General features: G+C 42.8%; 1 protein-coding gene across 1 annotated transcript in view; it reads right to left on the reverse strand.

The window, feature by feature from the left end:
- Positions 1 to 8,792: 8,792 nt before the first annotated feature.
- cacna1ha (calcium channel, voltage-dependent, T type, alpha 1H subunit a) overlaps positions 8,793 to 26,149 on the reverse strand; it is a 493,154-nt gene continuing 475,797 nt past the window's right edge. Inside the window, exons 32-35 of the mRNA XM_078239890.1 lie at positions 25,596 to 25,720; positions 20,667 to 20,791; positions 13,410 to 13,582; positions 8,793 to 10,013 (exon numbers count right to left, since the gene is read on the reverse strand). Of these exons, the coding sequence (XP_078096016.1) occupies positions 8,793 to 10,013; positions 13,410 to 13,582; positions 20,667 to 20,791; positions 25,596 to 25,720 (1,644 nt within the window). The remainder of the gene's footprint in view (positions 10,014 to 13,409; positions 13,583 to 20,666; positions 20,792 to 25,595; positions 25,721 to 26,149) is intronic.

Consider the following 26,149-nt stretch of genomic DNA (forward strand, 5'->3'; position numbering starts at 1 on the left):
TACAGATGAGAATTCTTAATTTCAAGGCAGATTTTCTTCCCACGAGCTCCCAGCCGCACATTTTAGTATCTTTTGCTTAATGATGTGGGCCTTGTGATGATCATTTGGCCAGTGTCTGTTACTTCCTCTGTGATTTTCTTCAACATTCTGGTACGGGCGTTACTTGGGCTCATTGCGCTTTTCAATTGAGTTCCACTCATCCAATACTACTTCCCTACCTGCAATTATCCTATTCAAATGTCTCAAAACCTCTCTTTTCCATTGCTACTACCATTTATTTGTGCAAAGACGAAGGCAAAGAACTCATTTTTGTGGGCCGAAGGGCCTGTTTGTGCTGTATTTTTTCTATTTAACATCTTCATTATTCTTTCATTCGCCATAAGAATATTTCCATCTTCATCCCCAATTGGTCTTAAACATTTAATTATTTATTATATATTTGTAAAAAATCTTTCTCTAGTTTCCTTTAAATTATCTGGCAGTCGTTCTTCATATTTCCTTCTCAGCTCTCGAAACCTCTTTGCATTCCATCTATATTTCTGATTTTCAGCATGGTTTTCTTTTATATTATTAACCATTAACTTCTTCAATCTTATTCTAATTTTCATTTCTCTACTCGCCCAAGGAACCCCAGCATTTGCTGCTTTCCTTTATTCACTCGGGAAAAATGTGTGCCTGAATTTAATTTATCTTTTGTTTGAGCGTTTTCCATTGTCAGTGTATTCTCCTTTGTAACAATGATTCTTTCCAGTTTATCCAGACAAGTTCCTTTTCATCTCATTTAGATGAGTTGTCTTTGCGAGGAATTCCTTTATTCTTGATCTTTCACACTCTTAGGACGGCATGAGGCACTGCTGCCTCACAGCACCTGGGATCAGGGTTCGATTCCCAGCTTGGGGTCACTTGTGCGGAGTCTGCTCGTTCTCCCCGTGTCTGCGTAGGTTTCCTCCGGGTGCTCTGGTTTCTTTCCACAGTCCGAAAGACGTGCTGGTTAGGTGCATTGGCCATGCTAAATTCTCCCTCAGTGTACCCGAACAGACGCCGAACTGTGGCGACTAGGGGATTTTCACAGTAACTTCACTGCAGTATTAACGTAAGCCTACTTGTGACTAATAATAAATAAACTTTATGGAGTTTAATAAACCTATTGTGTTATGTCCAATGCGCTCTATATATCCATCCCCTTTACACTTGTTACTTCCCCACCATTTCAACAACTTAGAGAGTGCCTTTAACATAATAACATTTTCCAAGGCACTTCACAGCAGCATTATAAAACAAGTACGACAGAAAGCCACATTGGCTATAACCGCCAAGCTCCAGGACACCATATTAGGGCGGTAACTCAAAGGTGCACTGGGGAATCCCTCTGAAGTTTGCACGGCAGTTGCCCGGAAATGCAAACTTCTCCTGGGCTAATACTCTGCATTGAGAACCATCTGAAAATGCAATTTACATATCTAAATCGCAAACCTTGGATGATTCCAACTGGGTTACATCAATATGTAGCCAGAAAATGTTGGAAGAATTAAAATCTCTTTTAACTTCTGGGTAACTATGGTACACACAAAGGGGACTCCAACAACAGCCCCCCAACTAACTCCCTCTATGGGATTCCACAACCCTCCAGCTCTCCAGGGGTCTCCCCCCTACTGCCCCCCTCATCCATTCCCTTCATGGGACTTCCCCTACCCCAAAGGGACTACAACCCTCAAAAGGAACCCTCAGGTTTCTCCCATCCCCATGGGGACTCTTCCAACCACTCACCTGGCCGGGCCTGACTCTTAACCCCGATGTGAGACATGGCTCCCCAACTTCTGATGCCCACACTTTCTACCCCCCCACCTCCAAACCCTGACCTCCAACTCCCTTACCTACAACTCCGACCGCTCCACCTCTGACCTCTGACCCCCCCAGCTTTAATCACCCCGTCCAACCTCCGACCATCCCCTCCAAACTCCACCCTCTGACACACAGAAACTTAGAAACTAGAAGCAGGAGTAGGCCATTCAGCCCTTCGAGCCTGCCCCGCCATTCATTTTGATCACAGCTGATCAACAGAATCAATATCCTGATCCCGCCTTCTCATCATATCCCTTGATCACTTTAGCCCCCAAGAGCCATATCTAATTTCTTCCTGAAATCAGGCAACGTTTTGGCCTCAACTACTTTCTGTGGGAGTGAATTCCACACATTCACCACTCTCTGGGTGAAGAAATTTCTCCTCACCTCAGTCTTAAATGGTTTATCCCTTATCCTCAAACTATGACCCCTAGTGCTGGACTCCCTCACCATCAGGAACATTCTTTCTGAATGTGCAAACTCCACACAGACATTCCTGAATGTCTCATCGTGTTAGAATTTTATAAGTTTCAATGAGATACCCTCTTACTCTTCTGAACTCCAATGAATACAATCCTAACTGACTTAATCTCTCCACATTGGCAGACCTGCCATCCCAGGAATCAGCCTGGTAAACCTTCATTGCACACCCTCTAAAGCAAGGACATTCTTCCTCAGATAAGGACACCAAAACTGCACACATCACCGTCCTGTACAATTGCTGTAAAACATCCCTATTCCTATATTCAAATCCTCTCGCAGTGAAGGCAAACATACCATTTGCCTTTTTTACTACCTGCTGTACCTGTGTGTTTACTTTCAGCGAATGATACATAAGGACCATCAAGGTCTCAATGAGTATCCACTTCTCTCAATTTACACCCAAACAAACAATAATCTGCCTTCCTATTTTTGCTACCAAAGTGGATAACCTCACATTTATCCACATTATACTGAATCTGCCATGCATATGCCCACTCACTCAGTTTGTCCATGTCACCGTGAAGCATCTCTGCATCCTCCTCACAACTCACCCTCCCACCCAACTTTGCATAATCTGCAAATCTGAAGATAATACATTTAGTTCCCTCTTCCAAATCATTAATATATAATATGTACAGTTCGGGTCATAGCAAGATCCCTGCAGTACCCCATTAGTCACTGCCTGCCAATCGGAACAATACCCATTTGTGCCAACCCTTTGCTTCCTATCTGCTAACAAGCTTTCGATCCATCTCAAGACACTACCTGCAATCCCCCGTGTGCTTTAACTTTACATAGTAGTCTGCTAATGTGAGACCTTGTCGAAAGTCTTCGAAAGTCTAAATAAATCACATCCACCAGTCCCCCTGGGTCAATTCTCCTAGATATATCCTCAAAGAATTCCAATGGAATCATCAAGTGTGATTTCCCCTTTGTAAATCCATTTTGACTTTGTTTGATTATACCATTGCTTTCCAAACGTCGAGCTATGAAATCCTTGATAATGGACTCGAGCAACTTCCACAGTTATGACGCTAGACCCGCTGGTCTATAGTTCCCCATTTTCTCTCTATCTCCCTTTTTGAACGGCAGGCTTACATTACCTACCCCCCAGTCTGTAGGAACCAGTCCAGGGTCCAAAGAATTTTGGAAAATGACCACCAGTGGATCTACTATTTCCAGGGCCAATTCCTTAAATATGCTGGGATGAAAATTATCAGGGCGTGGAGATTTTTCCACCTTCAATCCCATCCCCGACCGTCCCAACTTCCAATCTGACACCCCCCCCCCCTCCCCCCTCCCCTCTAACCCCTGCTCTGACACCCAACCCCCACCCCCAAATCCTACCCACTTACCTTAGACACCTACCTTCTTCCTGGCCTGTCAAGGACTTTTAAACTTCAGTGGACCTTTAACCTACCTGGTTTATGGCAACTAGTGCTGTGAAAAATGAGGCGTGTCCTCCTTCCCTTCGACTCAGCTGCACTTTGATATGAGGCCCTGGGACGCATTGCATGGCTTGGTTCATCCACGGCCTAAGAAAGGAAGTCAAGTGCTACAGGTTTGGAAAACAAATCAGGAAATTGGGCATATTGTGGCAATCCGATTAAGTTCAGGCCTATTAGGTCAGCTAGCCCAAAGATTGGTCAGTGAGGTAGGTTTTGATGTGAGCCTTAAAGGGGGAAACCAGGTGAATAACTCAGGAGCTGGTGTCCCTTCACCAGATTCCCCCTTTATTTACAAACTCAATTCCACTGCTAAGAGTGCTTCAGGGACAAAGTCAGAATCTGGTGTGTCTGTAGCCCTGACACTCATCAATATATATACAGCTGAAACTCCCCGATTGGACGGGCAATCATTATCTCAATCAGGGATATCTTTTTGTGTTTAACCAAATAAACAAAATCAACTTAGCTTAGGGACAACTCAAAAAGGGCAGCTCCCTAAAAGGAGGGGAACTGCCTGAAACCAAAAACAAAGCGGAAAGGAAACTTAAGACATCAAATTAAAACGTGATTAAGGGGGTCAATAATACACCCCAGTCCCTGCAGTGCCCAGTGGGCACGGAAGGCACCAACTATGCCCTTGGACACTGCATGCTCCCTTTCCAGGGACACCCGGCCGCGATTATAACCGCAGAAGAGGGGCAGACAATCAGGTTGGACAACACCTTCGGTTGCCTGCTGCCTGGACCTGTAGATGGCAAGCCTTGCCAGGACCAGGAGTAGGTTCACAAGGAGATCCTTCTCCTTCCCCGCCCCCCCTCCGCACCGGGTGCCTGTAGATCCCAATTAAGTTCAGGCCTATTAGGTCAGATAGCCCAAAGATTGATCAATGACGTAGGTTTTAATGTGTGCCTTAATGGGGGAAACCAGGTGAATAACTCAAAGGCCGTTGTCCCTTCACCAGATTCTCTTTATTTACAAACTCGATTCCACTGCTGAGAGTGCTTCAGAGACAAAGTCAGAATCTGGAGTGTCTGTAGCCCTGATACTCATCAATATATATACAACTGAAACTCATAATCTCACAATCATTATCTCAATGAGGGACCTCATACTCCAAGAGCACAACCTCATGGGCCTCGTTGAGGTCATTACACCAGGGTAGATTGACAGAGAGGTTTTAGATCACGACTGTTTTTTCAGACCCGAATCTCCCCATTCTGTGTCATGCAGAGCTCAGAATTGTGAATGTCATTAAAAACTCAGGGGCGGGGCCTATTTGCGCCAGTGTCTGACAGCTCCGGAACTCTGCGCATGCGCAGTGGCTCTGATCTGTCAATCTCCTCATCTGCTCAATCGCTGGTCAGCCTGGGACCATCACAGTGCTGCCCCACCAGTGCCCCCCACGGCCCGATCGCAGCCCCCACGACAATTCCCAGGCCAGCCCTGACGCCCCCCCCCCCCTCCGTCCCGGAGTGCCCCAATGTCCAGCCCCCCTGCACCCAGCAGTGGCGATCCCCCAACCCTCTCATCCCAGCAGACCCCCCTCTCCCGCTGACCCTCCACCAGGGTCAGACTCCCCCTCCCTCCCCGGGAGGGAGGGAGGCAGCCCCTCCCCCCCCGCCGGCAGATCACCACCCCCCCCCCCCTCCAGCCCAAACCGATCATCATGCAGAGTGGCAGCAGGACCGCCCACCCCCACCAATTGTCCCTAGACCCCGGCCACAATAGGCTCTGCCCGTTGGCACTGCCTGATGCCCAATGGGCAGTGCCAAGATGCCCATGGACACAAGCTGGCACTGCCAGGGTGCCCAGGGGGCACCACCCCCCCCCCACTGCCCAACCCCCTAGGGGGCCCCGACTGCCCCCCCCCCCCTTCATTCCAGCGGGTCTCTTGCTAGTTTCCCGAACGTGGGGACTACTCTAAACCCTGCTGGAGTGAAATACTCCTGCCGGGGTGGGAGATGCTATTGGGCCCGGCAACGTCTGTGCTGGGCCTGATAATCACATGGTAAAATAGATTTAAAATACCTTTAAAAATTTTTAAATCGCTTAGCTCTCTTCCCGCCGGTTTCCAGCGCGGTCCTGACTGCAACTGTTCCCTGGCTCTGGGAGACACGCATGCATCGGGAATGCATGTGTGAATCCTGCGAAATGGTTGACACGCGTATCTCCTGACCCGACCCACCAGAAAATCTGCGGGTCGCGATGGGAGACTCGCCCCCAAGGTTTACATCTGCCACTACTCTGAAGGGACACTTAAATAAGTGTTTCCAGGATCAACTGATTACCCGTCCACCACAATAATAATTGGTGTAAACTTAATATGCGGAGAGCCAAAACCAGAGGATTGGAGTGGGAAATTGCAAGGCTGTTGGATAAAAGAGGAGTAAAATTTATCTACACAGAACATGCAACAGCCCTTTGTGAATCAGCAGCCTGTTTTACAGTGCACTCAGTTTTCCCCATTGACTTCAAGGCCTCTTGGTGGTTAACTATCTCTTACATTTTCCCTAAATAGTTTGCTGAATACAATAATCAACAGAATAAAAAACAAATCAAAGAAGTCCTTGCCAGACCAGGCTGCGATGGCTTCCTCTGCACAACTTTGTTTATCTGTAAAAACTAGGATCAAGATCAAAAATGTCAGGAAGCATCAGCTAGACTACAATCATGATTTTTGACACAAGGGATAAACATGTTAACCCACTTGGTTCTGCAAAAATGCAAATCGCTATCTTATTAATCAAATTCATCATCACTTAACTTCCCTTCTTCAAATGCCATATTCCTCTGCTCTCTGCGCGATTTTCAAATGCCAAAGCTTTGCCTGGAAATAGAGAAATTAGAAACTGCTTCACTGAATACCATTAACAGCAAGAATGCCGAACAAATGTGAAGTAGGAATTATGGATTATATACTGAAAATATTTCCTCTTAAACTGTAGTTTAATATAACATAATTACTGCTTTGATATTTACAGTGGGCACAAGAATAGAAAATGATCCCCTCTTCCCCAGTATAACACATCCCCAGGACAGTGATAAAGGCAGAGTCTTTCACAATACCAATTACTCAAGCTTAACCATGAACTTACAAGCGCAATCATTACTGCCCCAATCTGAAATTTCCAGCCACGCTTGTGCCCTTTCCCAAATAAGACTGGCCTATCTGCGACACATAAGGCCCAATTATGTCTCCCTTTATCCTTGCTTAAAGTGTATTAAACCAATCCAAATTCATTTCCCTTTGTACTTGGTGAGAAAGAGGCTTTCATCTTGAAGCTAAACTGAGTTTAAATCCATAAATCAGAAATGAAGGGACAATGTTCTAACCCAGTGAACCAGCCATTCCTGGCAGCATCTAACTTTGTTGTCCAACTTTAAATTCAGCACTGATTTACACATCTCACTTTCAAGCAACATTTCATAAACCATCAAAAATTAAGGCCAGCAGTCTGTAATTGAGTTATTTCAGTTCTATTTTGAATAAACTTCCTAAAATATAACCCCAATGCTATGAGTACTATTCCAATCATTTTCCGAACAACATAAATTATTACTAAAGCTCTAATTTTTTTTGCATATTTCAGTTTCAGGCAAGGGGGGACATCTTTTAAAAATCTCTTAAATCAAAAACTTGATTTTATTCAACTTTCAAAAACCACCTAAGCGTCAAAGATATTTCTGCAGATTTAGTGTGCCTCTGAATCAGGAAAGCGGTTCTGGGTAGGTTATATACAAAAGAAAAAAAATTACCATACCTGTGAAAATAGTCTTCCTTCTCTGCCACTCATCTATTGTTACTGCTACCTGAGCAAGAAAAGTATTACCCACAATGTACAGTGAAAATGCAGGATTTTTTTTTATTAAGACAGAAGCGCTGATTTATTGTACACTCAAAAACAATTTGAACATGTTTTTTTTATGTGAAACAAATTTGCCAAGAGCTAAATAAAAAGATATGCACAGAAACAAGCATTTAAGAATGAAGTTAGTTATCCCTTGCACGATGGATACAATATAGTAAACGTAAACAGATTTGCTTTCAAAGGTTACATATAACACTACTGACCAGGAAATGCATGTAACTTTACAAATACCATTAATAACTTACCAAACTGTAAATAAAATGCAATTAAATAAATAGTTTGTTGTTCGACTTTAACTTCATTCAGTTTTTGTTTGATACGTTCCTAGTATTAGTCTGCCGTATTATTCTCTATGGTTTCTTTAATTTATTGCAATTTAACCTGGTTGAAAATGTGACTCTTTAAAAAAAAACTGAACATTGAATTAGTCTATTATTGCACTGACTACAATCCAGTAGTAATTTGGTTCTCAGTAAATGTTACGTTAAAAAAATTAAACATTCAGGATATGTGGCTAGCATGAGCAAGCGGAAAAGGGAAACAGAAACAAAATCTAAATTATATACATTCCACTTAAACACCAGAAAACACCACTCGACTTGGAATTCAATTTTTAAGTGTGCAAAACATTACGGTTCTATATAAAAATATGTGCATTATGAAGACATAATTAAATTATTTGTCACTAATACATAATTATTTGTATATACATTGCAAACATTACATCACTGTATAGTTCTCATCTTTTCTGCACTTCTGCATATTGTGGCTTTGCACAATAAAGTGCCTGTACACATAAATCTGACTCAAATCAATGTGATTGAGCTATGGGAAGCTAATCAAGTTCCATTCAAAAAATGTTTGCATATCCCATTTTTTTTGCATCCCCTTACAAATTCCTTGAAGCAATGACAAGGGATCAAACAACAAGTATCATTGGACAGAGTAATGGGGAGGGATTTTACGGCCTCACTTGAGCGAGACTGGAAATTCCCACCCGAGATCAACGGACATTTCCGTTGTCCACCCCTCGCCCGCTCCGATTCCGTGGCGGGCGAGGCGGGCAAGTTGCGACAATAGTCTCTGTTTTACAGTGATTGATTGGCATGAGTTAAGTCTTTTTCTTCCCCAGAAAGTTTATCCACCCCAGCTATACCACGAGATCATCAGTGTCTTCTCGTGTGCTAGCCATTCGGATAAGCCCCCTCTTCCTAAGAGGCGTATTTGTGACGTTGTGCATCTCTGTACTGTTTTCAGGCCTATGGATGTCAGGGTTTTCACTTGACATTTTTAAATGGTCTATTTTCTTCCGTTCGGAAGCCAGTAGTTCTACTCTTGAATCTGCAGAGACACTAGAAGAAGGGGTTGAATGATTGCTGTCGGAAAACAGGTCAGATAAACTGCTTAACGAACTCACATCTGAGTGGTCGAATGATAAGTCTGGAATGGTAAGATGCTTGCTTTGACAGGCTGGAGGAATCCGTTGGTCAGATTTTGAGCTTTGGTTCCCAGGTTGCAAGTCTACGAGTTCTAAAGAATCTCTATGAGCCATGGACTCAGAGGACAGTGTGCGCTTGCGTAGATGCATCCTGGCTTCAGATGCTGCAGTATGAGAAGATGGCCCACTTTCGCTCTCTATGGGAGGCTCTATTGAGATACAGGGTGGACTCATTTTTTTCTTTCTTCGAGCTGCTAGAATATATTCAGAATCCGACTGAACATGGACAGAAGCTTCTCGCTTTTCTTCACCAGAAAATGAACCTTCAAACTGTAAGCTTGTATCCTCATCGTCAATTGATGGGCATATTTCAATTGAATGTCTTCTTGGGTCATCTGCCCAAGAAGGTTTCGTCAATAATCCCTGTGCGTCAACACTGTAAAACTTCTTTAAGTCTTTCTCCCTGCCAATGCCAGCCAAACTTGTTGTGCTGTTGGCGTTCTTTAAAGCCACAACTGATGGACTGGGAGAGAGGAAAGGTGATAATGATAGGCTTCTTGCTTCAGACTGTCTCCTCCAGTTTCTCATTGAGTTGTTGATGCAACACACTTCTTCATCAGCTGGGTCCACAGAGTTGAAGAAGGAACTCGCCGGGCTATTGCTACCGCTGCTGTGACTGGGTGAGCGGCTTGGGATGCTGCGCTGGCTGTAGACCTGCTTGTGCGTATAGACACTCGATTGCTTGCTGCGTGGTATCAACAGTGGTGAGGGCTGAGGGGTGACCTTTGGAGATATTGGTGTGGAGTGCATTAATGGTGGAACCAAGATGTGATGAGGTGAAACGTTTGGTTGCAGACTGTCATTGGACTCTATCTTCAGGCTGTTCTTAGACTCCATATTCATAACATCCACTGAGTCATTTCTCATAGACTCCTGGAATGTAAGCAATCACAAAATATCAGAATAAATTCACACTGCACAGCATGAATCAAACGAGTCTCTTGCCCTGCATTCTTAATTTTGCAGACTTTCTCACACCATCATTGCTCCTGCAGCACCCCCCCCCCCCCCCCCCACCACCACCATCCCACTCCCCGCTCCCTTCACCAGTTTTCAATTCCTCTCCTGTGGTAATATAGAAAGAAGAAAATACACTTCATACAGTGCCTTTCACATCTTCAGGATATTCCAAAGTGTTTTACAGTTAATTTGTTTTCAAATTCATTTGCAGGATGTGGGTATTGCTGACAAAGCTGTCATTCGTTATCCATCCCTATTTGCTCAAATGTAGTTTCATGCAACCCAGTGGCTTTAGAGGCATTTTCACAGCTTCTTCCCTGTTGCCATCAGACTTTTGAATGGACCTACCTCGCACTAAGTTGATCTTTCTCTACACCCTAGCTATGACTGTAACACTACATTCTGCACCCTCTCCATTCCTTAACATAGAAACTAGAAGCAGGGTAGGCCATTCAGGCTTGTGAGCCTGCTCCAGCATTCATGTTGATCACGGTTGATCATCAAATTCAATATCCTGATCCCCCCCTTCCTCCCAAATTCCTTGATTCTTTTAGCTCCAAGAGCTATATCTAATTTCTTCTTGAAATTACACAACATTTTGGCCTCAACTACATTCTGTGGTAGTGAATTCCACACATTCACCACCCTCTGGGTGAAGAAATCTCTCCTCACCTCAGTTCTAAAAGGTTTGCCCCTAATCCTCAAACTATGACCACTAGTTCTGGACTCCTCCACCATTGGGAACATTCTTTCTGAATCTACCCTGTCTAACCCTGTTAGAATTTTATAGGTTTCTATGAGATCCCCTCCCACTCTTTTAAACTCCAGTGAATATAATCCTAACCGACTTAGACTCTCCTCATATGACAGACGTGCCATCCCAGGAATCAGCCTAGTAAACCTTCGCTTTACTCCCTCTATAGCAAGGACATCCTTCCTCAGATAAGGAGGCCAGGTGAGAGTCACAATACTCCAGGTGTGGTCTCATCAACACCCTATACAACTGCAGCAAAACATTCCTATCCCTATACTCAAATCTTTTTGCTATGAAGGCCAACAAACCATTTGTCTTCTTTACTGTCTGCTGTACCTGCAGGCTTACTTTCTATGACTGATGCATGAGGAAATCTTCTCTATGAATGGTATGCTTTGTCTGTGTTGCGCACAAGAAACAATACATTTCACTGTATACTAATACATGTGACAATAATAAGTCAAATCAAATCAATCACGGGGCAGTTCAGAGTCAACCACATGGTTGTGAGATTAGGGTAACATATAGGCCAGGCTGCATAAGGACAGCAGGTCCCCCCAACAGGCATTAGTGAACTAGTTGAAAATCAACAGCTTCATGGTCACTTCTACAGACACCATCTTAAAAAATATTTCCACACTTTTAAAAACGGCATTGAAATTCTCAAGCTGTCGTGGTAGGATTTGAACTCGCGTTCAGTCCAGAACTTTGGTTTGCCCATCCAGTGACACAGCTACTATACCACTGTATCCATACTTTCTGAAATGTCATCATTCTTAAGTAGATGACAAATGAGATAATGTCCAGGCAATCTGAAAGTTTCCTTGTTGATGGAGGAATAAATGCTCTTCTGCCTTGATTGTCATCTACCTGAACAGCTCTACAGGGCTTCAGTTTAACATCTCACCCAGAAGAAAGTGTAGCAATCCCTCAACATTGCATTCAAGTGTCAACCTAGGTTATGTCTCAAGTCCCTTGCATTATGTTTAAACTTATTGACCCTGATTTGGCAGTCCATTATATTTACACTCATCCTGACATTCTGTGAGGATTTGCTTTGGAACATTTCATGTGATTACAAAGCCATTTTGGCACAGGACCCTTTCCAGAAGACCTGGGACCCGTGTGAACAGGGCGAGTAACTAATACTTCCCTAACCTGTCAGATTGAATAATCCTACTGAGGTGCACAGGGTCTGAACCAGGAAGTTTTTTAAAAATTCATTTATGGGACACAGGTGTCGCTGGCTGGCCAGCATTTATTGCCCACCCCTAGTTGCCCCTGGAAGGCAGGTGAGAGTCAACTACATTGCTGTGGCTCTGGAGTCACATGTAGGCCAGACCAGGTAAGGACAGCAGATTTCCTTCCTTTAAGGGCATTAGTGAACCAGATTAGAACCTGGTGCCCAGAACATTAGCTGAGTTTCTGGATTAATAGTCCAGTGATAATACCAGTAGGCCATTACCTCATTCAATACCAAACAACTCATTCAATACCAAATCATGTACAGGAAGAGGACTAGGTTAGGTGGATTGGCCAAGCTAAATTGGCCTTTCGTGTTAGGGGAACTAGCTAGGGTAAATGCATTGGGCTATGGGGATAGGGCCTGGGTGGGATTGTGGTTGGTGCAAATGGCCTCCTTCTGCACTATAGGACTCTATGAATAATGAGAGTGGACGAAAGATGGGATCACGGGGGGGAGGTTCAGGTGTTTCAATCATCAAGCCCGTGGAGCACTACTGACAGAAGACATCATTCCTGGGGTGGCATTGCCAGTAAAGGAGAACTGTTAGCCTCTGACTGGCCAGCAGCTCTCAGTGTGCAGGGGTGGTGGTGGGGGCACGGGGACTGAATTAGGGTGGCTACAAACATAGGGATAGAAGCATGATGATATTGTGTTCATTTAAAAGATGTAAAAGGGGCACCAAATGTCCAGTATGGCGGGTGGTGTGTGTCAGCAGATTCTGTGCATGAAATAGGCATTAGCAACCCCCTCCCCGGTGCTTTTTTAGAATCATGGAATCCCTACAGTACAGAAGCAGGCCATTCGGCCAACCTGCACTGACCACAATCCCACCCAGGCCCTATCCCCATAACCCCATGCATTTATCCTAGCTAATCCCACTGATACTAAGGGGCAAGTTAGCATGGCCAACCCGCCTAACCCGCACACCTTTGGATTGTGGGAGGAAACTGGAGCACCTGGAGGAAACCCACACAGACACGGGGAGAACATGCGAGACTCCACACAGACAGCGACCCAAGCCGGGAATCGAACACGGGTCCCTGGTGCTGTGAAGCAGCAGGGCTAACCACTGTGCCACCGTGCCGCCCCTTGTTACCAAAGGCAAACCTCCTTCTGCACTGTAGGGATTCTATGATTCTATGAAAATCAGGACACATTTTAAATGAAATGCTAACTTGCTTTCAGCCAGCTTTGCATATCTGTCAATGACCCCAAATTAGAAGCAAATGCCATCGATTTCTGAGCCAAGTTGAGCCAACCTGCTTTGATGCAAAATGTGAATACTTTTTGAAATAAAATCTCTCAATACCTGTCTGTGCAGCAGCCTGTTAATACTGGGTGATCTCGGTGGTCTCTGTGGAGGAGGGATTTTGGGGAGGGTGATGCGGCTGGCCGAAGCAAAGTTATGATGAATTACCTCAGTGGGAACTCCAAGATATGTAGAAATTTCGACAGGCTGAGACTGGACTGAAGTCACAGACCCTAAATAAAAAACCCAGAGTAAAAACAAACCCTGAATAAAAATAACTTGAAACCAAAGGCAGTTTTTTCAAATAAAAGATTATTTTATTTTTTCCTCCCCGCTATTCCACTCCTTCAGGGAAGGTTTAACCTTACTGATTACAATTTGAATCTCTGTTTTGTGATAGTATATTTTTAGCTCTTGAGAGACCGTATTGAGTTCCTCAGTTAGCTTATGCTTCCAAACTTAACAGGCCAGAGTCAAGGCAGACTCTGGAAAGATTATGAACCGGGGTTGAGATTGGCATCTCAAAGTTTGACTCGGGTTGTTCAACAACCCAATCAATGCGTGGCACAGTGGGGCCTGGAGTTGGATCAGGTGTTCCAGGTCTGAGGCCTAGTTGGGTTCAGAAGTGCCAGTCGTGCAGGGAAGTTTGGAGTTTGGTTGTCAGCCTTAAAAGATAGGGCCAACCCGACAAGCAAGAGCATGTGGTGGGGTGGGGTCTCTAAGCTGGGTGCAAATTGAGGGTTGCAGAGGGTAAACCTTTTGTTTGCATGTTAAGGTGGCTCTCTGAAACAAGTCTCACAACATCAGGTTAAAGTCCAACAGGTTTATTTGGAATCACAAGCTTTCAGAGCGCTGCTCCTTCATCAGGTGAGTCTCCACTCACCTGATGAAGGAGCAGTGCTCCGAAATCTTGTGATTCCAAATAAACCTGTTGAACTTCAACCTGATGTTGTGAGACTTCTTACTGTGCCCACCCCAGCTGGCATCTCCACATCTCTGAAACAAGACCTTGGGGCCAGCCTCTGGGCAGGGCAAGGGAAAACCAAACATATCCTGTCCCCATCCCTTGTCTGTACAGTTTAGTTGCACTCTCAAACCATTGAAGACCTGCTACTGGAGGGTCTCCCTCCTGCAGCAGTACAAAGCCCAGATTTTCTAAGTGCGACTCACAGGACTGATTGAAAATAATCAATGAATTTTAGATAATTGCTGATTGACCCATTGAAAACTTTTCTAATTCCCTTTTTTAAATAAATACTTGTCGGTGACATACCCTGATAGGGATCCACTTCATGCAGCGGAAAATGAGCTTGGGCTGATCTAACTGGGCGAAACATGTAGCTGTCGTTAGGTAAGGAATGCATTCGAGACACAGAAACTTTCCGAACAGTGAGCAAATTCTCTGTTTGATTCTCTCCTACCACTTTGCAGTATCGTGGATCTTCCTGTTTAAAAATAACCAGAGAGGACTGTAAATCATTCATGTTGTGTAATATTACACTAGCATTATGCAGCATTGGTGCATTCATACCCACACATAACAATACGTCAGCAATGAACCATTCATTGCCTTCAACATGCCTGGAACTGACTGCTAATAAAATGCAGAGAATTGAGCAGGGTGCCATTAGAGCCAAGATGTGGAACTACCTGATTTTCTCAATTACACCAGAGTCTTTAATGGCAGTTAATTGAGCATAATGCTACTGCCATTAACAGCCAGCTCAGACATTCTACAACTGTGAACTTAAAGAGAGAAATCTACCGAGTACAGGTTCAGTAGCATTAAACCAGTGGGTACATTGGTGTGCAGGCACATCAGTTAGCTTCTAAGATGTGGACACTAGTGCGAACTGACATCTACTGTGAATCTAGTTGATGTAGCCCAAACAGATCGTACTTAAGAACTTCTAACGACTGTCAGAGAAGGGAGCACCTGATCCCATTATTCTGGTCAGGATTTCTAATCTAAGTCTCAAAAATGAAAGAGCAACATCCCAATCTTCTGTGCCACGGTGTCTCCAACAAAGACCACAGGGCAGTTTCCTTCTTATTGCAATAAAAACAGAAAATGCTGGAACAATTCAGCAGGCCTGGCGGCATCTGTGGAAAGAGAAACAGAGTTAACGCTTTGAGTCCAAATTACCTCTGAAGAGTCGTATGGATTTGAAACCTTAACTCTTGTTTCTCTCTCCACAGGTGCTGCCGGACCTGCTAAGTTGTTCCAGCATTTTCTGTTTTTATGTCAGATTTCTAGCATTCAGTATTTTGCTTTTCTTCTCCTTATTGCATATTGGGCATCATGGATCCCAAAGGGTCCATTATTATCCTTTGGGGCTGGATGGGCAAGTTAGCATGTCAGTAATGGAGCCCACCTTAATGCAGTGTGTTAAGTAATTGATCCAATGTAACCAAGCATAGCAGAAAAACCTGCCTTCACTTTCTTAATGCCACAAATGTCAAAATATTCCATTCATTCAAGCCACAATGAGGTTTAAGGATAACACCGGGTGATTCTACTCCAAATGTTAAGCTCTGCAATCTTCTCTCACCTACATTTGCTGTTGCGCTAACTCCAGCACTGGCAAGGTTTGAAGATAAATCTCTCACTAAGGTATTTATGCTTCAGTTTGATCCTGATCCTTTGTTTCAAAGGTGAAATTGGTTCACACCAGTAGTGGAAAATTGGCTCACAGCAAACGGCAGCTTGTTTTACACCAAATCCCTCTTTCTTTTCCAAGGATTTCCCAGATCCCAACATTGCATTAGACATCTGGCATTGCAAGCTTTATCGTCAACTTCCGCCAACAAATGCTAGATTTTATTTTCTTGCAATTGGCATTAATATAGACTTCGTGTTAAGTCTTGGGGATTCACTGTTCTTTAGAAATGCTATTACAACTCGTCATTAAACATAAACCCAGAAGAGCTGCTTGCAACTTTAGCCTCTTACCAGACTTAAATGCTGTACAAAGTACATCTTAAATAGCACAGACACACTTCACACTGTCAGACATAATTACAGAAGTATACACATGTTACTTAAAATATCTTCAACAAAAGGCAACAGAAGTTTTCAAAGCAGTACATTGTCCACCCACCCTGACAAGACACGACCATTGGCAGAGCTAGATGAGGAGTTTGGGTAAGTAAAGGCATACAGCACACCACTTATAAGACAGTAAAGCCGCATTAACCTTGTGCTTCATGTTGGTGAATAGAGGTCGTTTTTTGATTGTTTAACCGTCTTGTAGCCAATTGATGATGGCGGAGACCAGGGGCAGGAATTTCTGGCCGTGCTTGCCCCAAAACCAGAAAATCCCGCTCGAGGTCAATGGACCATTTCATGGTCCACCCTCCGCCCGCTACGATCCCCGTGGCGGGCGGGACGGGAAAATTCTGGTGCAGAAGTCAATCTTTACACAGTTTTAGATTTATCCACAAAGTAGACATTAGAAATGTATAGCTTCTAACTTTACAACCCGCCACCAGAGTCACACTAGTGCTCCCCATCTACAGACATCTAGGGCGGGATTTTCCAGCTGTGCTCATCCCAAAACCGGAAAATCCCACCCGAGGTCATCGGACCATACCACACTCTGCCCCGCGCCCGCTACGATTCGCGAGGCAGGAGAACAGGAAAATTTGCTCCCTAAAATTAACTTATGCAATTAACAGATTCTCTCTTTCTTTAAATAAACTTAAATAATTTTCACAAACAATATTTTAAAACAAATCGAAGAAGTAAAAACTGATTTTCCATATTCTCTGTAATGCAGCACATTACAAGATGATGCTCTTCGAGGATCCCTCAGTAATCTTTTGGTGCAAACATTTTTTTTCATAAAACAATTAAATAATAGGTGACTTGCATCAACCTATTTAATTGTGGATATTTCCTTTTTTCTAACATTCATTTTGTTTCATGTTGGCAAGGTTAATCCTTAATCTTTTTTCACTCATATTTTGTTTGAGTGAAGATTATCCCACAAGGAACGTTTATGATGGAATCCAGGGCTACAAAGTTTGAATTTTTGAGATGGGATTCTAATTGAAAAGTGAAACTGAGAGAGAAAACCAACCCTCCCACTTGCTAAAGAAATTAAGACTAAAACTGAGATTGGAAACAAAAACTTCTGGTTGAAACTATATAGGACACCGAGCCAACAGAGCTGAGTGGTACAAAATAGGCAAGCTGAAGAAGACAGAAGCTAGAATCTGAAAATAAGCAAAAATTTGCTTGCTGTAGCTTTTCTAGTTACTGGAAGGTAACATTAGGTTACCTACACCATTGGATGATCATAAAGAGAGCTGAAGAGGTTCTGCAGACATGTGCCATTTTTGGTGAAGACCAATATGGTGGTCAAGCAGGGTGGCACAGCGGTTAACACTGCTGCCTCACAGCCTCGGGTATCTGTCTGTGTGGAGTTTGCACGTTCCTTTCGTGTCTGCTGTCCAGGTCTCCCGTTTCCTCCCACACTCCAAAGGTGTGCGGGTTAGGTTGACTGGCCATGCTAAATTGCCCCTTAGTGTCAAGGGGATTAGGAGGGTAAATACATGGTGTTACAGGGATAGGACCTAGGTGGGATTGTTGTTAGTGCAGGATTGAAAACTAGCCTCTGTAATGGTGACCATGAAACTATTATCAATTGTCATAAAAACCCATCTCATTCACTAATGTTCTTTAGGGAAGGAAATCTGCCATTCTTACTTAGTCTGGCCTACATGGGACTCCAAATCCACAGTAATTTGTTTGACTCTTAATTGCCCTTTGAAATGGCCTAGCAAGCCACTCAAGGACAATTAGAAATGAGTAACAAAAGCTGGCTTTGCCAGCAACATCCACATCCCATGAAAGAATAAAGAAAACAAATGGCGGTATTCATCACCACAATGCTTACATTTTCACGCATGTTTCTGAACTCATCATTAACAAATTCCCCTCCATTATCACTCAGAAACCTGGTCAGTTCCTATCCATTTCTTCATGACTATATCTACAATTACCCTTCTGTCCTTTCCGCGTATTACTGTATAAAGGTTAAATTTGGATCCCATATCTATAATGTGTAAAGTGAAAATATTTCTGTCTTTGTCTTGTACGTTTAGACTCATGGCATCTATCCCATGCCAATGGAAATCCTACCAGAGGACATGGTGGCATCCTCTAATATATTTTACATAGTTCACATTTTGTACTAATCTCTTTGATTGTTGTGGGATTGTTGTCAGTGCAGGCTCGATGGGCCAAATGGCCTCCTTCTGCACTGTAGGGATTCTATGGGATTCTATCATGAGCCTGAATCCTCATTAGCACACATGTACCCTTTTGCAGGATTTTTAATCTTTGAACAGAAGGATGAGCAAATTGACTCTGCAGCGTGAAGAAAATTTGCTTTTTTCTCTCTAATTCTCATCACTTGATGTCATTCATATTTCTCTAACATTCTGATTAGAGAATCCAAAATTACCTAAGGTATGCAATAATGTCCTCATCAGGTCCACTGACATTCCAAAAAAAAATTGCTTTATTATGCTCCATTCCAGTTCCATTTGCATATTTTTCATGGAAGGCTTACTTAATAGAAAGCTATCTCACTGTAGAATAAATCAGTACTAATAAAGTGGCTTACTCCAGCTATTTTGCATGAATCACCACTTTTTTGTGATCTTAGTGTGCTGTCACCCCCAAATCTAAAACAAGTAGAACTTCCATATTCCATGACCATATGTTGACCCTCATTACTACGTGAATCTAGAAAACATTTTAACCAAATTGTTTCACACACTGCTGAGCTGCGACTGCTGTCTAATACTGCATAGTTAAATGAATCCCCAACTACTACACTCATCGCTGGACTAAATCTTCTTGTGACTTCTTGTGACTTCATTTCTTCATGCTGATCATTATCACCATCTTCAGCTTCAGAGTTCCGTATCATTGTCACTTCAAGAACCCTGCCATTCCATTTTGGATAGTTCATCATATAATGATATTTTGAATCACACCTGCAGCACCTTGTAACTGTTCCCTAGGCATTTCTATAATTGTTGTTCCAATCCAGCCATCTGCTGTGGTGTCCAGATCTGCTGAAAGCACTTTCATCCTCATTCCTTCTGCCTATAACTCCTCTTTAGAGTGACAACTGGGTATGAGTCATTCACCCTTTGTGTCGCCATGGAATGTTCCATTTGTGACATTAAGCTGCTAGGAATGATTGCTTGCCCAGGAGCTTTTCCAAGGCAGCAGATATCTGCTCCAAAAAGGAGCCTCCTCTGAGAACTGAATACCAGTTAATACTAGGAACTGTCCATATGTGGCATCTCAGCATATACCAATAAATCAAGTGTCAGCACTAAACAAGAGATCTCCAAATTGAATTTCTGCAATCATTTGTACAGCCTGTTAAAGTCTATGATATATTTTTCCATGACTGTCCGTCTTTTGAAATCTATCAAAGTCTGACCATGTCTCGTCGGCATCCAATAATTCATCTTTCTTGTAAATTTCACCCATAAATCCTAATAGAAAAATCATACTTTCCTCCGTATCCAAATAACAGGCTTCCAGTTCATGACATGCTTTGTTTCTGATTTTACTTTTGTTCAAAAGTGACAAAGCCAAAGCTTGGTTTCCTCTTTGGTGGGAGTGTAACCCATGTCTACATATCCACTTCATTCTTCCACTGTTATAATGTTCAAAGAATACTGGCAAGTAATCATACCTTGACAACTTACACTCTTCACAAAAGCTACCCATATTGTAATCTTGAGTCTTAGGAACATAGCAACAAGAGTAGGCCATTCAACTCGTCGAGCCTGCTCCACTATTCACACTATCATGGCTGATCAGATACTTCAACGCCTTTCACCCACACTTTCCCCATAACCCCATAAGAAATGTTTTTTTTTAAATTTCCAACCTTCACCTTTAGGCAACCATCCTCTGTTATCATGTTACATGTATTATAGCCAGTTGGTGAAATAGAAGACCAGAAGTAAATCTTTACCCAGTTTTCGATTTGTTCACAAAGTGAGACCTTGCAAATGTATAGCTCTGAACTCTACACTACCACTGTAACAATAACTAAATCTTTAAAAGAAACTGCAGTGCCCACCAAGCATACCGGCGAACACTGTGTGCTCCCTCTCCAAAGACACCCAGGTGCAGATGTAACCAAAAATTCATCACTCAGTGCGAGACTTGAAACTATGACACTGGAATTTAGAATCCATTACATACCAAGTGAGCTATCTTGGCTACCTGTAGATGCTTAACCTTAATTTATGTAATTAACATTGGATGACAAGATGAACCTGAAATGTTATCCACTGTAAGGATCTTGCCTTCGAATGAATTTTGCATGATGAACGAGACAATGTCAAAAGTCAATTTTTCATTAACCAACAAAGTACTATTTACATTAAGCAATTTGTTGTTTCTGATCACAAGAGAAGATAAACATTCTGCTCAAATGCATTATTTACTTGGGATTTTTTCTAGGCCTGAATGCATTCATAGCTATGTATATATATATATAAACCTTTCTCATAGTTACTGCATGACTCAATGCCTAAGTTGGCCTTTCCTGCAGGTTCTTTTTCTTAAAAGTTATAGATTGCGGCTTGTGTAGATGAACAAGGAAAATATTATCATGGTATACAAGTGACAACTTATATTAAAAATATATTTAAATTTGCATGATATTTATAACATTGAATATTTAGACTTACAATTAAATACCTTGAGAGTTAGTACTCCGATTTAAACTTGATGGACACAAAACTTCTATACTTGAATCAGGATCTCTGCAAGTTGCAATAAAAATGGCTGGTTTTGAAATTTTTGATTTATTTATTGTATTTAAATTTGCATGATATTATAATATTGAATATTTAAACTTACAATTAAATATCTTTAGAGTTATTAGTCTAATTTAATCATGATGGACACAAAAATTCTATACTTGAATCCGGATCGCTGCAAATTGCAAATAAAAATGGTTGGTTTTGAAATTTTTGATTTCATTTTTAAGATTGTTTTATTTATTAGTGTCACAAGTAGGCTTGCATTAACACGGCAATGAAGTTACTGTGAATATCCCCTAGTTGCCACACTCTGGCGCCTGTTCGGGTATGCTGAAGGAGAATTTAGCATGACTAATGCATCTAACCAGCACGTCTTTCGGACTGTGGGAGGAAAGTGGAGCACCCGGAGGAAACCCATGCAGACATGGGGAGAATGTGCAGGTTCCACACAGACAGTGACCCAAGCTGGGAATTGAAGCTGCGTCCTGGCGCTGTGAGGCAGCAGTGCTAACCACTGTGGCACCATGCCAGGATTTGTTCAACAGAAAGACCCTTAACTGAAACTAAACTGTGACGGTCTCTTCAAAGTGAGGCGTCTTAGCGTGTTGCTGATGTTTTATGTTCTGACCAGTGATAACCTGATGATAAGTGAGCTAGGACTGTGAGACTGTTCGGGTTATTCAGCTGTGGGAAAGCACCTCATCCTAGCCCAGTGTTATCGAGACAGATGTACTCACAATTTAGCAGTGGGTCACTGCACAGTAATCAGTTTGAAGAACTCTGGCTGATTTTACTTCTCTGTAGCCTGAGGGCGCATGGCCAATCACAGTGCCTACCCCGTTGTGTTTATTTGGGATTGAACATCAGCAATTGTGACTTTATAATAGGCATACGTGACAACATCAAAGCCTGCATGAGGCAATGATCAATCCTCAGCTCACTGAACCATTTAGCACTTCATAATGTGAAATCTGTAAATCAAAATTGCTTCTTCAAAGGGCCTTATTGGAAGTGAACTGCATACATTGCATTACAGACTGTTGCAAATTCTTGCAAATTACCAAGCCACTTTTAGGTAAAAAGGCCCATTGAAACAAGAAACAGCATGACAGTAATGTTAAACAGATTTAGAAGCCTATTTAAGTACTTAAGTAAAGCAATGGGGCATGGTCTGGTGCAGACACAAGCACATTTATGGTGTAGGGCTTAAGCTTAGGGCAACATAGAATCACAGAATCCCTACAGTATTGCCCATTGAGCCTGCACCAACAACAATCCCACCCAGCCTCTATCCCTGTAACCCCACATATTTACCCTGCTAATCCCCCGGATCAACACATCTTGGGACACTAAGGGGCAATTTAGCATGGTCAATTAACCTAACCCACACATCTTTGGACTGTGGGAGGAAACCGGAGCACCTGGAGGAAACCCACGCAGACAAGGGGAGAACGTGCAAACTCCGCATAGACAGTGACCCGAGGCCGGATTTGAACCCGGGTCCCTGGTGTTGTGAGGCAGCAGTGCTAACCACTGTGCCACCATGCTGCCCCAAGCAACAGGCTGCAGGAAGTGGAGAATATTGTCTTAACTATGTTATGACGTGAATTAATTTAGTCAGAGATAACGGGCAAGTCCCGTTAACCATGGGCACAAATCCTGCAATGGATGCTAAGCAGCCAGAAACAAGATTTATACGAGATCTCAACCGCCGGTGACACAATCAGGTTCATGGCCAGAAAGGTAAATTAACAAGTAATTACTGGGTTGGGCACCGTAATGTCTGCCCATGATGTTTCATCCCCCCCCCCACCCCCGCCACCCCCCAGCCCGCCCACCCCACCCCCGGGGGGGGGGGATAACATCTGAAGGACAGTCGTAATGACCATTCCAGGCCTGTGGAGGTGCATGTAGCTCCTGGGGGTTGAGGGACATGCTTAAATATCGCTCCATAGCACCCTGGCAATGCAGCCTGGAACTTCCAAGGGGGTACTTGGCTAAGATCAAGCATTAGATCAAAGCCAAGATGGGAAGCAATGCCTCATCTTATCAGCTTGGTTCTCATTTGTTTCTCTTATGGGGACCTTGAATTGGATTCAATTGGATTTTGAATTTGGTTTTTGGAGCAAGCAAGAAGTGGATTTGAGTTTGCCCGGTCCGTTCCGAGCATTGGCTTTGCAACTTTAAGGATGGAGTAAAACATTTTTCAATAAAATTTTTAAAAAAACTTCCAGGCAATACTAGCATGAGAGGTTCCTTCTTCCTCCATTGGTGGGGGCTCTCTTCTATGTGTGGGGGGGTTGAAGGGTTCCCTTTATTCATGAGGGGGGTCATGTGAGTGTGGGGTCCAATTCTGCATGTGGAAATTGGGAGGTGTTCACCTTATCCATCATGTTTGGTGGGGGAAAGGCTGTCATATCCATAGGGGTGGTACCCATGTGTTATGTCATATTAAATCAGGCGAGAAAAGGAGTCTGTGAAAGTGGTAAGTTTCACACAGCTTTTCATGCCTGATTCAACACTTCGTGCTATTTAATTTTGGCAAGATTGCACCCAACATGTTCTTTCTTGTATTAAGCCTTAACTTTAGTTAGATGCAGCTCTGTTAATCCTCAACCTTAACTTTAGTTAGATGTAGCTCTGCTAATCCTCAACCTAAATTGAATACTGCACTGATGACAAAGTATTTCATCACTAAAAATTGAAAAAAAAACTGGGAGTTATCATGTGCTTCACTTCTCAACGTCTGTGCTGCTCCAATACTTTGGCAGAAATCTAAGCTTTATTTGCTTGCCAACTAAAATGAGCGGCGATGAGGACAATGAAGACGTGGGTTTAAAAGTTGAATTCAGCAAAAAATGTATGGAACTGGTGTGAAATATTCTCATTTTTAACTGTAAAAATGTCCCATGTAATCATAAATACAATGCACGGTTCCTAAGTATCGTAATGTCAAATAGAGATGCAAGTTCCCCTTCAAGCCACTCACCGTCCTGACTTGGAAATATATCGGCCGTTCCTGTGCAGTTGCTGGGTCAAAATCCTGGAATTCCCTCCTTAACGGCATTGTGGATCAACCCACAGCACATGGACTGCAGCGATTCAAGAAGGCAGCTCACCACCACCTTCTCAAGGACAACTAAGGATGGGTAATAAATGCTGATGTGGAGATGCCGGCGTTGGACTGGGGTAAGCACAGTAAGAAGTCTCACAACACCAGGTTAAAGTCCAACAGGTTTATTTGGTAGCAAATACCATAAGCTTTCGGAGCAATGCTCCTTCGTCAGATGGAGTGGTCTCTGTTCTCAAACAGGGCACAGACACAGAAATCAAATTACAGAATACTGATTAGAATGCAAATCTCTACAGATTTGTATGGAACTCTACAGATTTGTAGAGATTTGCATTCTAATCAGTATTCTGTAATTTGATTTCTGTGTCTGTGCCCTGTTTGAGAACAGAGACCACTCCATCTGACGAAGGAGCATTGCTCCGAAAGCTTATGGTATTTGCTACCAAATAAACCTGTTGGACTTTAACCTGGTGTTGTGAGACTTCTTACTGTAATAAATGCTGGCCAGGCAGTGATGCCCATGTCCCACGAATGAATACAAAATAAATAAATTCACAACTTAGGAGTGCCAACTTTTAACATATCTAATGGCCCACTTATAGAACTGGAAATGGCCCAGTAATCTGAATAGTTATTTTGGTGCCAGCAGTCTTTGCCAGAGGTGTTTGCCAGCATCAAAGTGATGCACCCCAAGCAGCAGATTTTTTGCCATTGGGGACATGGCTGTCCTGCCGCTGAGTGATGTCTGATGCCCCTTTACTCTCTCTCAGTTCCTGCAGAAGAGGGAGGGAGGGCGAATTGAAGGGTGAGAACTGTCAGCTGAAAGTCAAGAAGAAATCCCATCAATAGACTGATGAATGACTCATACACAGTGAATCATTGGAAAGCCTTTTTTTGGATTTCAATTTTATTTTTTGGGAAATGAAATTTATGTTATGGCATTTTTTAAATCTGAAGCTATAAATAGTAATTGAAAATATCATTGTGTTATTTTGGAGTGCTTGTTCTCTGGTGTTACTTGAGAGGGCAACGGAAGTATATTTATATGGCGCATGACGTCTGCTGCTATCAATGATGTCAAAATGCTATGCCAGAAACATTAGGTAGCATATCCATCTGCATTTTGATTGGCCAAGATCACACCGATATAAAGCCACTGGCATTAAGCTTCAGACATAAATCAATATGAAATTTTCAATCTGCGTAGTGACTGAATATAATCTGAAATGGCCCAGGCTCTCTCAGCTGACAGGCAGAGCTGTACTTTGAAAATCACTATTTCCTTGATGAAAGTAACACCAACTGGAAGCTTGGGTGAGCTCCAATGTTCCAATGCAAGAAAGGTAATCCCACTGTTTTAATACAGTCTGGAGTTTATTGGCAAAAATAAAAGCTCAGATTTGACCTGGTTTCTAATTTGAATTTCTGGTTCAGTTTCATATTCATCAACAAAGAAGTAGAATGATTTTTTGAGCGAGGCTGAAGCATTCTGAAAAAGATGTAATATTTTGTCTTAATCAACAATTAGGTTATATTATGCAGTTATTAGCCATGGCTCAGTGATCGTATCCACACCTCTAAGTCAGATGAATGTAGGTTCAAATTCCACTCCAGGAAGCACAAAATGTAGGCTGACATGAGTACTCAGGGAGTGCTACGCTGGTTAAGACATTACATCAAGGCCCCATAGGCACAAACGATCCCATGGCACTATTTTGAAAGAACAGCAGGGAAGTTATCCATAGTGTTCCAGTCAATGTTCATCCTTCAATCAGTAAAATAGACCATCTGGTCATTATCAAATTGCTGTTTGCAAAAACATTGTCATATTTCCCACAATACAACTGGAACTAAATTTCAAGGAGGACTTCGTTAGCATAAAGTGCTAAGGAAATTTGGCATGTCAGCTACAACTCTC

The sequence above is a fragment of the Mustelus asterias genome, chromosome 23 (genome assembly GCF_964213995.1).
Source record: "Mustelus asterias chromosome 23, sMusAst1.hap1.1, whole genome shotgun sequence".
Lineage (NCBI taxonomy): Eukaryota > Metazoa > Chordata > Chondrichthyes > Carcharhiniformes > Triakidae > Mustelus > Mustelus asterias.